General features: G+C 38.9%; 1 protein-coding gene across 1 annotated transcript; it reads right to left on the reverse strand.

The window, feature by feature from the left end:
• Nucleotides 1-2,003: 2,003 nt before the first annotated feature.
• LOC115194553 (butyrophilin subfamily 1 member A1) lies at nucleotides 2,004-14,119 on the reverse strand. The gene is made up of 7 exons (XM_029754332.1): nucleotides 14,051-14,119; nucleotides 6,211-6,272; nucleotides 5,573-5,611; nucleotides 5,226-5,270; nucleotides 5,034-5,066; nucleotides 4,908-4,925; nucleotides 2,004-2,829 (listed from the first exon to the last, which is right to left on the reverse strand). The coding sequence occupies exons 2-7, from the start codon at nucleotides 6,212-6,214 to the stop codon at nucleotides 2,198-2,200; spliced, it is 771 nt and encodes a 256-aa protein (XP_029610192.1). The 5' UTR covers nucleotides 6,215-6,272; nucleotides 14,051-14,119; the 3' UTR covers nucleotides 2,004-2,197.
• Between the last annotated feature and the right edge of the window lie 413 nt (nucleotides 14,120-14,532).

The following is a 14,532-nucleotide window of genomic DNA, read 5'->3' on the forward strand; positions in this document are numbered from 1 at the left end:
GCGCTCCCTATTTGATTTCTAGAAAAACAATCTTTTATCTAATCTTTCCTGTTTTCATTTTGCTCCACTTTTTGGTTTGCTCCCTGTCTTTAAGTTTGGTGTAGGTATTTTATTTGGTTTGCCTCTTATTGGGCAAATTTAGTGGCCGCTCATGGGTGGGTGTCTTTTAGGTCCGAGTTGTTGTTGCTAGTGAATTTTCAGTGGACACCCCCATGAGTGTCTTTCAGAACCCCTCCTAAAACCTGATTTCTGTCTGGGGAATGTAATCATCCGTATAGGCTACTTGCTTCTTGAAGTGTCATCATTAGCTGGCTAGCCGTAGCTTATTCAAAGAACCCATAAAGAATATAGGCTAGAAATAATTTGTATTGTCTTTCATATTTTTTTATTATGTTTTATCTATGACAATTTTAGTTGTGAAAATATAGCCTTGTTGGTGCTTTTCAACTGCACAAATAGCCTAAGGAGAACATAGCCAAGTGGCTTTTGTAGGCTGCCATTTCCTTTAACAATTTTACATTTGAATGTCATTTCTATCACTTCACAGTATATAGCTGGTTAAACTACTAACGCGGTCGAGATATATATATATATATATATATTTGGATAAACTACTAACGCGGATAAGGAGGGGAGTGGTTTGTGACAAGATCCACAAGAGCAGGTGCTCACCGATTTGTCAGCTCTTACTGCAGTTACACCTCCAACACTGCCAAAACAAGAGCTATGCAGTTGTTGGCTAACGCGGGTTAATGCTGCAACTGATTGAAACCTGCCCTTAGTCACACATAAAATAATGTTTTATTTATAAATCATAAAATGTCATGCAGAATCTATTTGAATTGCATATTTCCATGTCAAGTTCATGATTTCAAAATCACTTTGTTACAATATTTTTAAACAAACAATTTATGATTAAATCTGTGTATCATGACACAAGGTGAGACCCAGATGCAGACACAGGAGGCAGATGGTTGGAGTTTTAGATGTTTAATAATCCAAAAAGGAGTAAGCAAAATAATGGTCGTGGACAGGCAAAAGGTCAAAACGAGTCCAGGAGGCACAGATTGGCAGGCAGGCTTGGTCAGGCAGGCGGGTACAGAGTCCAGAATAGGCAAGGGTCAAAACCGAGAGGACTAGAAAAAGGAGAATAGCAAAAGGAGTACGGGAAAAAATGCTGGTTGACTTGGAACATACAAGACAAACTGGCACAGAGAGACAGGAAACACAGGGATAAATACACTGGGGAAAACAAGCAACACCTGGAGGGGGTGGAGACAATAACAAGGACAGGTGAAACAGATCAGGGTGTGACACTGTGTACAAATGTATTTTTTAAATATTTATTAGATCCCAGAACAGCAGTCTTGACATTGTAATTTGTGCTTACCTATGGCTAACCTTGTGGTTTGATCCCCGACCAAGTCATACCAAAGGCTTTAAAAATGAGACCTGATGCGTCTCTACTTGGCTCTCAGCATCAAGGAGATGCGTTTGGGATAAGGCCCTGCGATAGACTTGTGTCCTGTCTGGAGGGTGTACTGGTAAATCATGCTGCTTTTCACTACAGAAGCAGGAGATAGGCTCCTGCTTCTATGAGCCTTTTGGCTTGTACGAGGTTACTTACTATGGCTTATTACAAACCTTCCATATACATACACTGTTATGTAAGAGCTGGCATAAACTGATTGATCCTCATGATCACAAGGCATAAACTGATACACATCCAAGTCTTAAAAGCAGTATTTTATGTTTCACAAATCAATACAATGTACAGTAAATGTGTATGAAGGGAGGCATAACATTACCTATTCACTATGCATGATTTGTATTTATAACATCCGTGTGGTTTGGAAAAAATGCGACTGAAATAGCTGTCCTTTATATTCAACAAAGTTGAAGACGAAGAATAAAAAGTCAATGCCTTGTTGGTCCTGTGTGGCTCAGTTGGTAGAGCATGGTGCTTGCAATTCCAGGGTTGTGGGTTTGATTCACAAAGGGGACCAGTTAAAAAAAATATAAAACTGTATGCACTCACTACTGTAAGTCACTCTGGATAAGAGCGTCTGCATTTTTTTTTAGATGTGACGAAGAGACACATTTTGATGACCAGCACAAATCATCATACAATTATATCCATAAAGCAAATGCCTAAATATTACTCTAGTGACAATTACTCCTATTCATGTATGGCATATTAATCATCATTAGTGTAGTTAAGACCACTCAAGTGTAGCTCTCCATCACAATGAAGTACCCTATTGATAGATGTAGAGGTGATCTTTAATGCTTTAGATGATTTAGGTTGTTTAGTTTCAATTGACAAAATTCTGATTGGATCTGTATCATTGTTCCAGGGTGAGAAAAGTGGGCGAACATCATCCTCATAACTTGGTCCGTTGGTAAATGAGTAGATGTGTGAACCATCTTCTGCATTAAAGAACATCACCTTCTTTTCCTTATAATCTAGAAAGATAGCAACTTTATCTGGAATATCTTTGTCAAGAACATGCTCCTTATCATCCATGGCTTTCAGTCTTCCCCCATTGGACAGCCTGATTACCCAGAAGCCATTGGCAGGGCTGAGAACCAATTGTCCCTTCCTGTTAGCTGTTGCCTTGGTAACACCAAGTACCCAGTCATCCTTCTTCTCCACATTCACCTCCCAGTAGGTCCTCCAAGCACGGCCCATAATGCCCAGCACATAGGGATCTTCATCAAACATATTCTCATTACACAGTCTCTGTGGTGTTTCCTTTATCCAGCGTACTGTTTTTCCATCTATCAGTAGGTTAGGGTGAGCTGTGTCCACATCCAGAGTTACATCCACTGAGGAAAGAAAACAGATACACACATACTGTTGATGACACATTTTTCTTATTTTGGGGTGGAGCGGGAAGGGTACGAAGCTAAAATATGGAAGTGTTTTAAGACGGTAATACCATGAATCATTTAGCTATTTGATTTAGAATTGTAGGACCCCTTTAATGTATAAAAATACATATCATATTTGATTAAAAAAATACCAGTCAAAAGTTTGGACACAACCTACTCATTCAAGGGTTTTTCTTAATTATTTATATTTTTTACATTGTAGAATAATAGTGAAGACATCAACACTGTGAAATAACACATAGAATCATGTAGTAACCAAAAAAAGTGTTAAACAAATTAAAATATATTTTAGATTCTTCAAAACAGCCACCCTTTGCCTTGATGACAGCTTTGCACACTCTTGGCATTCTCTCAACCAGCTTAATGAGGAATGCTTTCCCAACAGTCTTGAAGGAGTTCCTCCGTACGCTGAACACTTGTTGACTGCTTTTCCTTCACTCTGTTGTTCAACTCATCCCAAACCATCTCAATTGGGTTGAGGTCGGGTGATTGTGGAGGCCAGGTCATCTGATGCAGCACTCCATCACTCTCCTTCTTGGTAATATAGCCCTTACACAGCCTGGAGGTGTGTCGGGGCATTGTCCAGTTGAAAACAAATTATAGTCCCTCTAAGCGCAAACCAGATGGGATGACGAATCACTGCAGAATGCTGTGGTAGCCCTGCTGGTTAAGTGTGCCTTGAATTCTAAACAAATCACTGACAGTGTCACCAGCAAAGTACCCCCACAACATCACACCTCTTCCTCCATGCTTCACGTTTGAACCGCACATTTGTTTAACCTTTATTTAACTAGGCAAGTTAATTAAGAACACATTCTTATTTACAATGACGGCCTACCGGGGAATAGTGCGTTAACTGCCATGTTCAGGGGCAGAATGACAGATTTTTACTTTGTCAGCTCGGGGATTCGATCCAAAAACCTTTCGGTTACATGCCCAAAGCTCTAACCACTAGGGTACCTGCCTACCCACACATGCGGAGATCATCCATTCACCTACTCTGCGTTTTACAAAGACACGGCGGTTGGAACCAAAAACCTCAAATTTGGACTCATCAGACCAAAGGACAGATTTTCACCGGTCTAATGTCCATTGCTCGTGTTCTTGGCCCAAGCAAGTTTCTTCTTCTTATTGGTGTCCTTTAGTAGTGCTTCCTTTGCAGCAATTTGACCATGAAGGCCTGATTCACGCAGTCTCCTCTGAACAGTTGATGTTGAGATGTGTCTGTTACTTGAACTCTGTGAAGGATGAATTTGGGCTGCAATTTCTGAGGCTGATAACTCCAATGAACTTATCCTCTGCAGCAGAGGTAACTCTGGGTCTTCCTTTCCTGTGGCGGTCCTCATGAGAGCCAGTTTCATCATAGCGCTTGATGGTTTTTGCAACTGCACTTGAAGAACCTTTCAAAATTCTTGACATTTTCCAGATTGACTGACCTTCATGTCTTAAAGTAAGGATGGACTGTCGTTTCTCTTTGCTTATTTGAGCTGTTCTTGCCATAATATGGACTTGGTCTTTTACCAAATAGGGCTTTCTTCTGGATACAACCCCTACCATGTCACAACACAACTGAATGTCTCAAACGCATTAAGAAGGAAAGAAATTTCACAAATTAACTTTTAACAAGGCACACCTGTTAATTGAAATGCATTCCAGGTGACTACCTCATGAAGCTGGTTGAGAGAATGCCAAGAGTGTGCAAAGCTCTCATCAAGGCAAAGGGTGGCTACTTTGAAGAATCTCAAATCTAACATGTATTTTGATTGGTTTAACACTTTTTTTGTTACTACATGATTCCATATGTGCTATTTCATAGCTTAGATGTCTTCACTAATATACTACAATGTAGAAAATAGTCAAAATAAAGAAAAACCCTGGAGTAGGTGTGTCCAAACTTTTGACTGGTACTGTTATTGTTTCAACTGCTGATTGTCCCTTGGTTGTTGATTGGAAAACGTGACAAAATATTAATAGCCATATGTAAGAAAAAATGATAATAAATAGCTTAGTACCTTCATGTAACTTCTCATCTGAAAAAATGAAAAGAAAATGAAAACAGAGAAGTGCAATAACAAAGCTCACATCTCAATCAAACTATCATCCTGATTAGCATACTGTATAAGAAATAGAGTCATCACCGGTTGACGGCTCCATGGTCTGCACTGATGCATCTATAAGTGAAGCAAAATAATTCAAATATATTAACCTGGAAATACATAGTCAATAACAGGTATTCCTATAATGCTGTACTTACTGTATGGTATAACTTTATTTAAAAGTATGTCATATGGTAGCATGTATGTGTGTGTAGTTTACATTCGTTACTGTACCTTGCTTAGGGGGTGATGCGATAGATGTCTTTGGCTGTTCAATAACTGTGGTGTTATATCATTCATGTAAAAAAAAGACTTCATCATAATTTGAGAAAACATTTTTCATCTGAAATACTTAAATCCTAGAAATCATATTTTAAACGTACAACATGGGGATTTTCTACTTTTGAAGTAAAACGTTTTTCACTAGAATTATTTTGGATGTCTGCTCCTGTACAACGTGTTGTTCAAATCACATAGTTATGACCAAATGTCCAAAGATATTACTTTGCTCTTTTGAACTAGACAATTATTAAATCCACCATTATGATTTTGATGCAGCAAATACAATCAACATAATGTACCTGTTTTGTCTTCAACAGATGTGCTACTGCAACAGCCACCTGTACAAGGAAGAAAATGCAGTGCAATCATGATCTGATAAAGAGATGTACAGTATGTACTTTCTTTAGTTTAAAATGTGTGCATCTCTTTCTTCATTCATTAGTATATTAGTAATAGTTATAATGATATTAATTAGGGTGGGAGATATATTTTTGGGTTATATATATTTTTTTTTTCGTCTTTTTTTTACATTATTAAAGGAAAACTCCACCCAAAACTATCTTTTAGTATTTCTTTCATTAGTCCATTGTTGATATAGTCCCAAAATGTTTTATGTCAGCAATCTTTTTCAAGATATGTAACTTTCTAAACACAGACATCTGGCCCGCATGATGTATTTTGCATCAAATGATGCTGCGTTATTCATCACATGATGGAAAATGCATCATATGGGATAGATTTCTGTATTTTGAAAGTCACTATCTTGAACTTGATTGCTGACATATAGAACATTTTGGGACTATATCGTTTTTTGGGTGATTTTCCTTTTAATAATGTTAAAAACGAACTAAAATGTACAACCCAAAAATATATCTCCCTCCCTAATTGGCTTTTTTTATTTTAAGAGTGTACAGTTTAATCTGTGCAGCAGATTTACCCATTATAGCTAACAGTAGAGGAGGACCAAGTTCAGAAACAGCTGTGTTCTGTATTATTCTTCTGTGGATGAAAACATAGGAAGAAGTGAGACAGTACCCCAGAATGTCAAAGTGGAATTTTGTTTGTAGAATTTTTGGGAAATTAATTAAAAATAAGAACACTTCTTGAGTCAGTAGGTATTCAACCCCTTTGTTATGGCAAGCCTAAATAAGTTTGACCAAAAATGTGCTTAACAGGGAAAACCATAAAAAAATGACATGCCCTCCTAAAACAGAACTCCAGTTCTGTTCATGATTTACATTTACATTTTAGTCATTTAGCAGACACTCTTATCCAGAGCAACTTACAGTAGTGAATGCATATTTCAATTAATTTCATACATTTTTTTTTCTGTACTGGTCCCCATGGGAATCAAACCCACAACCCAGGCATTGCAAACACCATGCTCTACCAACTGAGCCACAACGACAGTGTGTTAAATAGAAGAACACTACATATACACAAAAGTATGTGGACACCCCTTCAAATTAGTGGATTTGGCTATTTCAGCCATACCCGTTGCTGACAGGTGTAAAAAAATCAACCACACCGCCATGCAATCTCCATAGACAAACATTGACAGTAGAATGGCCCGTACTGAAGAGCTCAGTGACTTTCAACATGGCATCGTCATAGGATTCCACCTTTCCAACAAGTCAGTTTGTCAAATTTCTGCCCTGCTAGAGCTGCCCCGGTCAACTGTAAGTGCTGTTATTGTGAATTGGAAACGTCTAGGAGCAACAACGGCTCAGCCGCGAAGTGGTAGGCCACACAAGTTCACAGAACGGTACCACCGAGTGCTGAACGTATAGCGTGTAAAAATCGTCTGTCCTCAGTTGCAACACTCACTACCAAGTTCCAAACTGCCTCTGGAAGCAATGTCAGCACAATAACTGTTTGTCGGGAGCTTCATGAAATGGGTTTCCATGGCTGAGCACCCACACATAAGCCTATGATCACCATGCGCAATGCCAAGCGTCGGCTGGAGTGGTGTAAAACTCGCCGCTATTGGACTCTGTAGCAGTGGAAACACGTTCTCTGGTGTGATGAACCATCTGGGTTTTTGTCAGATGCCAAGAGAATGCTACCTGCCCAACTGCATAGTACCATTTGTAAAGTTTGGTGGAGGAGGAATAATGGTCTGAGGCAATTTTTTCATGGTTCGGGCTCCTTAGTTCCAGTGAAGGGAAATATTAACGCTACAGCATACAATTACATTCTATGTGATTCTGTGCTTCCAACTTTGTGGCAACAGTTTGGGGAAGGCTCATTCCTGTTTCAGCATGACAATGCCCTCGTGCACAAAGCAAGGTCAATACAGAAATGGTTTGTTGATCGGTGTGAAAGAACTTGACTGGCCTGCACAGACCCCTGACCTCAACCCCATGGAACACCTTTGTGATGAATTGGAACACAGACTATGAGCCAGGTCTAATCACCCAACATCAGTGCCTGACCTCACTAATGCTCGTGGCTGAATGGAAGCAAGTCCCCACAGCAATGTTCCAACATCTAGTGGAAAGGCTTCCCAGAAGAGTGGAGGCTTTTATAGCAGTAAAGGGGGGACCAACTCCATATGCATGCCCATAATTTTGGAATGAGATGTTCGACAAGCAGGTGTATGTAGTGTATTTGGGAAAAGTCAAGGATAAGGGGGACATGACTTTAAAATGTCAGAGTACTTAAACATTTCGATTCAAATGCTACATTATGATGCTCTCTGTCTTTCTAGTGTTAATATACACAATCACAAAGAAAACCATTCCTATTTTTTTTAGGAAGGTCATAAACATGATCAAAGACAATATATTTAAAAAGAACAGAATAGCATGTTTTGAGTTGCATTTATCTGTGCTTAGTAGCAACACCATGCCGCTGAAATCAACTTGTTAATTTAGCATAAATCACAGTCCCTGCCCTGCCATAGTCAACACGCATATTTTACAGTAAAAATACAATGTAATTTAACAGAAGAAAGGATATTTTTCCCAAATGGCTGATCATCACCAGTAGCCTTTTCACATGAGGAACTCACACAGAGCCATGGTTATTCTAGTAAAAAGTTGTATCTGAAAACAGAGACCATCTGCGCAATTTTGTAGAATTGTTTGGCAAAAACAGGTTCATTAGAAACCTTGGAATCTGCTCTTTCTTATAGGGTATAGCAATTAAAATGCCTGGCCTGAATGGGCCTCTGTAGGATGATATGGAAGAAGTCATATTTGGTATGATCTGTTCCCTTCTTTGTCAATGCACCCTGCGCTGGTCATCAGTCTATACTTTCATAGTTCAGGTTTTGATAAGCCAGCTGTGCAGGCAACTGTTGTCTTACAATCAGAAAATAAACTATGGTCTTATTTTAGTATTCACAGTCTATGCGCTTCTGGACCAATCAATACATTTTCTGACTGACTACAATTTACATTTGGTGTCCTGAGGTTTCTAATGACCTATTTTAACAAATAAATTTAGCCATTTATAATTTATTATTGAATATTTACATAATTGAGGACGTAACGGTCATGATGACCGTCATGACCATTCTAGTAGTTATGGAATTGCGCTGTGACTAGTGTTAAGTAACACTGCAAAAGATGTGGCAAAGAAATTCACTTCTTGTCCTGAATACAAAGTGTTATGTTTGGAGCAAATCCAGCACAGCACATCATGAAGTATCACTCTTCATATTGTCAAGCAAGGTGGTGGCTGTTATGGGTATGCTTTTTATCAGCAAGGACTATGGACTGCTGTTTGGATAAATAGAAACGGAAAACAGCACACACAGGCAAAATCATATAGGAAAACCTAGTTCAGTCTGCTTTCCAACAGACACTAGGAGACTAATTCATCTTTCAGCAGGACAATAACCTAAAACACAAGGCCAAATCTACACTGGAGTTGTTTACCAAGATGACATTGAATGTTCCTGAGTGGCTTAGTTACAGTTTTGACTTAAATCAACTTCAAAATCTATGGCTTTCTAGCAATGATTAACAACCAACTTGACAGAGCTTGAAGAATTTTTTAAATAATGGCCAAATATTGTACAATCCAGGTGTGCAAAGCTGTTAGAGACTTAAATACATTTTAATCATACTTTGTAACACAACAAAATGTGTAAAAAGTCAAGGGTGTGAAAAACTTTCTGAAAGCACTGACATTCTTTGTAATGCATCTGTTCAGGTGAAAAGACAAGATAATCATTGTATTACCCTGAAACACAGATTGTACTGAAGGTAATGCTGACCATAAAACATTGATAAGAAAGTATCATTGCAGGAAACTCTGTATGCTATTCTGAGATATAGTACTGTAGTTTCAAACCCAAGGGCAGAGAGATGAAATTGTGGGATAAAGGCAATCACTATAATGCTTACAAATGTGAGCAATATTTCGCGCAAATGGTATAGATAATAACTGAATTAATTGGTATAAAATGTTTTTGATAGTGATATAGTGTTAAGAAATAAACAAATACGTCATCAAAGAGCACAGGAAATTAAATGTTTCACTAACATGCTACCTGACAAAGGAGATGATTGTGTACAACAGGAAAAAGAGGACCGAAGCACGCCCCCATTCTCATAGACGGGGACGTAGTTGAGCAGCTTGAGAGCTTCAAGCTCCTTAGTGTCCACATCACCAACAAACTATTATGGTCCAAGCAAACCAAGACAGTCGTAAAGAGGGCACGACAATGCCTATTCCCTTTCAGGAGACTGAAAAGATTTGGCATGGGTCCTCAGATCCTTGAAAAGGATCTACAGCTGAACCATCGAGAGCATCCTGACCGGTTGAATCACGGTATGGCAACTGCTCGGCCTCCGACCGCAAGGCACTACAGAGGGTAGTGCGTAGCTAGTTATCTGGCTAGCTAATAAAAGTCAGAGCAAACGTAGCTAGCTAACACAACCTGATACCAGTGCTGGTGGAGGCCTTATCAGCATGTTGTTTGTGCAACAGTATCTTCTAAATCAAAGAGGAATAGGCGAAGCGTCAATATGCTGGCTATATGAATAAAGATTTAATGTAGACAAAGATTATAGGGTCCTCTAGGAAACACGGAACATCACTTTGGTTCCTACCCTGTCACAATAACTCGTCCATGGCATTTTCCTTCATTGTCATGTCAAACAACACTGTATTCAAAGTGCCCACATTTATATTCTAATTACAGAATTATAATAAACATTCTATTTCCATGATTCTGAAAGTTCACCTAAGTGTTTTGATCTAAATCGCAATTGCAACATTTGGTTAAAAATAAGGCCTAGTATTTTTGCCCATATTGTGGCAGTGCGGAGATGATCTCAAATGATTGCAGGAAATGCAGAAATTGATGGAAATGCAAGAAATTATTTTAGGTTGAAATTGAATTGAACAGTTTAAAACAATCCGAATGGCGAATGACCCATTGAAATAATTTAGAAAATTAACTCAGCAAAAAAAGAAACATCCTCTCACTGTCAACTGCATTTATTTTCAGCAAAATTAACATGTGCAAATATTTGTATGAACATAACAAGATTCAACAACTGAGACATAAACTGAACAAGTTCCACAGACATATGACTAACAGAAATGGAATAATGTGTCCCTGAACAAAGGGGGGGTCAAAATCAAAACTAACAGTCAGCATCAGCTGCAAAATCTGGACCCCTACAAATCAGCCAGGCTAGACAATCTGGACCCTCTCTTTCTAAAATTATCTGCCAAAATTGTTGCAACCCCTATTACTAGCATGTTCAACCTCTCTTTCGTATCGTCTGAGATTCCCACAGATTGAAAAGCTGCCGCGGTCATCCCCCTCTTCAAAGGGGGAGACACTCTAGACCCAAACTGTTACAGACCCATATCTATTCTACCCTGCCTTTCTAACGTCTTCGAAAGCCAAGTTAACAAACAGATTACCGACCGTTTTGAATCCCACCGTACCTTCTCCACTATGCAATCTGGTTTCAGAGCTGGTCATGGGTGAACCTCAGTCACGCTCAAGGTCCTAAATGATATCATAACCGCCATCGATAAGAGACATTACTGTGCAGCCGTATTCATCGACCTGGCAAAGGCTTTCAACTGTCAATCACAACATTCTTAATGGCAGACTCAACAGCTTTGGTTTCTCAAATGATTGCCTCGCCTGGTTCACCAACAATTTCTCTGATAGAGTTCAGTTTGTCAAATCGGAGGACCTGTTTTCCGGACCTCTGGCAGTCTCTATGGGGGAGCCACAGGGTTCAATTCTCTCTTCTCTGTATACATCAATGATGTCGCTCTTGCTGCTAGTGATTCTTTGATCCAGCTCTATGCAGACGACACCATTCTGTATACCTCTGGCCCTTCTTTGGACACTGTGTTAAAACCTGTTGGGGCTAGGGGGCAGTATTTGCACAGCCGGATAAAAAACGTACCCGTTTTAAACTGGTTACTACTCTTGCCCAGAAACGAGAATATGCATATAATTGTTTGATTTGGATAGAAAACACCCTAAAGTTTCTAAAACTGTTTGAATGGTGTCTGTGAGTATAACAGAACTCATATGGCAGGCCAAAACCTGAGAAGATTCCATACAGGAAGTGCCCTGTCTGACAATTTGTTGTCCTTCTGTTGCATCTCTATCGAAAATACAGCATCTGTGCTGTAACGTGGCATTTTCTAAGGCTTCCATTGGCTCTCAGAAGCCGCCAGAAAGTGGAATGGGGTGTCTGCTGTCTCTGGGAAAAGAACAGCAGCTCTGTTTGTGAGTGGTCAGCCTGGGGACAGTGAGACTAAGAGGCGCGTTCACGAGACTACTCCATTTTTTTCTTTCAGCCTTTGAATGAATACAACGTTGCCCGGTTGGAATATTATCGCTATTTTATGAGAAAAATAGCATAAAAATAGATTTTAAACAGCGTTTGACATGCTTCTAAGTACGGTAATGGAATATTTTGACATTTTTTGTCACGAAATGCACTCGCGCGTCACCCTTCGGATAGTGACCTGAACGCACGAACAAAACGGAGCTATTTGAATATAACTATGAATTATTTGCAACCAAAACAACATTTGTTTTTGAAGTAGAAGTCCTGGGAGTGCATTCTGATGAAGAACAGCAAAGGTAATCCAATTTTTCTAATAGTAATTCTGAGTTTAGTGAGCACCAAACTTGGTGGGTTTCAAAATGGCTAGCCGTGATGGCCGAGCTATGTACTCAGAATATTGCAAAAATGTGCTTTCGCCGAAAAGCTATTTTAAAATCTGACAACGCGATTGCATAAAGGAGTTCTGTATCTATAATTCTTAAAATAATTGTTATGTATTTTGTCAACGTTTATCATGAGTAATTTAGTAAATTCTTCAGAAGTTTTTGGTGGGTATGCTAGTTCTGAACATCACATGCTAATGTAAAAAGCTGTTTTTTTTATATAAATATGAACTTGATTGAACAAAACATGCATGTATTGTATAACATAATGTCCTAGGAGTGTAATCTGGTGAAGATCCTCAAAGGTTAGTGCTGCATTAGGTGTGGTTTTGGTTTTTGTGACATATATGCTTGCTTTGAAAATGGCTGTGTGATTATTTTTGGCAGGGTACTCTCCTGACATAATCTAATGTTTTGCTTTTGCTGTAAAACCTTTTTGAAATCGGACAATGTGGTTAGATTAATGAGAGTCTTGTCTTTAAAATGGTGTAAAATAGTTGATTGTTTGAGAAAATTGAATTGTGGTATTTTAGTTGGTTTTGTATTTCGCGCCGTGCGATGCCATTGGCTGTTGGCTAGGGGTTACGCAGGCTTTGGCCTGCCATATGAGTTCTGTTATACTCACAGAGACCATTCAAACAGTTTTAGAAACTTTAGAGTGTTTTCTATCCAAATCTACTAATTATATGCATATTCTAGTTTCTGGGCAGGAGTAGTGACCAGATTAAATCGGGTACGTTTTTATCCGGTCATGAAAATACTGCCCCATATCCCAAGGAAGTTAATGACCGTTGCACAGGTGCATGTTCATTAAATGTTTATGGTTCATTGAAAAAGCATGGGAAACAGTGTTTAAACCCTTTACAATGAAGATCTGTTAAATTATTTAGATTTTAATGAATTATATTTGAAAGACAGGGTCCTGAAAAAGGGACGTTTCTTTTTTTTCTGAGTTTATGTGTTGCCACCCTAGTCACACACTACTCATGAAGCAAATTTAGAACTTTTATTAATCAAAAACATAAAATACCGTCAAATACCGTCAGAAATGTTTAAAATACCATGATATGAAATTTTATGTCAAGGACTGAGTCAAGGACTGTTCTCTCTGCCACCGCACGGCAAGCGGTACCGGAGCGCCATGTCTAGGTCCAAGAGGCTTCTAAATAGCGTCTACCCCCAAGCCATGAGACTCCTGAGCATCTAATCAAATGGCCACCCAGACTATTTGCATTGCTCCCCACCCCCCCGTCTTTTACACCGCTGCTACTCTCTGTTGTTATCATCTAGGCATGGTCACTTTAATAACTCTACCTACATATTACCTCAACTAACTGGTGCCCCCACACATTGACTCTGTACTGATACCCCCCTGTATATAGTCTCGCTATTGTTATTTTACTGCTGCTCTTTCATTACTTGTTACTTTTATTTCTTCTTCTTTTTTTAACTGCATTGTTGGTTAGGGGCTTGTAAGTAAGCATTTCACTGTACGGTCTACACCTGTTGTATTCAGCGCATGTGATTAATACAATTTGATTTCATTTGATATTTCAAGGGATTTGTTTGAAAAAATTGTCATGTTCAGTAATAATAATAAAAAAGGCTTTACCTTGGTTCTCTCTGATACGAGTGTCTCGTTCATGAATGTGCCCTCGGAATGGAATCTACTCAGATTAAGGAGGTAATCATTAATAGCAGCTAACAGATTGACAGCACCATTACAGTTGTGCACAAAGTCCACAATGACCCAAACACCATACAGCGAGCAGCTATGCTAATGTTTTCTTAACCTGATTTATAATGTTGAATTTTTATACATTTCAGTTTGGGAGAGATACAACCTGTTTTCACATTCAGAGTGTAATCACTCGGTCATCTTATACTATTGGTTAGCCTCTCTAGGGTCGGCGGGACGAAATCGTCCCACCTACGTAAAAGCCAGTGGAATCCTGTGGCGCGGCACGTTATTCAAATACCTTAGAAATACTATTACTTCAATTTCTCAAACATATGACTATTTTACACCATTTTAAAGACAAGACTCTCGTTAATCTAACCACACTGTCCGATTTCAAAAAGGCTTTACAACGA

The sequence above is a fragment of the Salmo trutta genome, chromosome 5 (genome assembly GCF_901001165.1).
Source record: "Salmo trutta chromosome 5, fSalTru1.1, whole genome shotgun sequence".
In the NCBI taxonomy this organism is placed as follows: Eukaryota; Metazoa; Chordata; class Actinopteri; order Salmoniformes; family Salmonidae; genus Salmo; species Salmo trutta.

Bases quoted from the DNA above. Each gene is read 5' to 3' on its own strand.
- LOC115194553 (XM_029754332.1), bottom strand. The intron at 5,271-5,572 runs GTACATTATGTT...ATAACACCACAG, and splicing joins ATCTGTTGAAGACAAAACAG to TTATTGAACAGCCAAAGACA. The intron at 5,067-5,225 runs GTACAGTAACGA...CTTCACTTATAG, and splicing joins CGCATCACCCCCTAAGCAAG to ATGCATCAGTGCAGACCATG.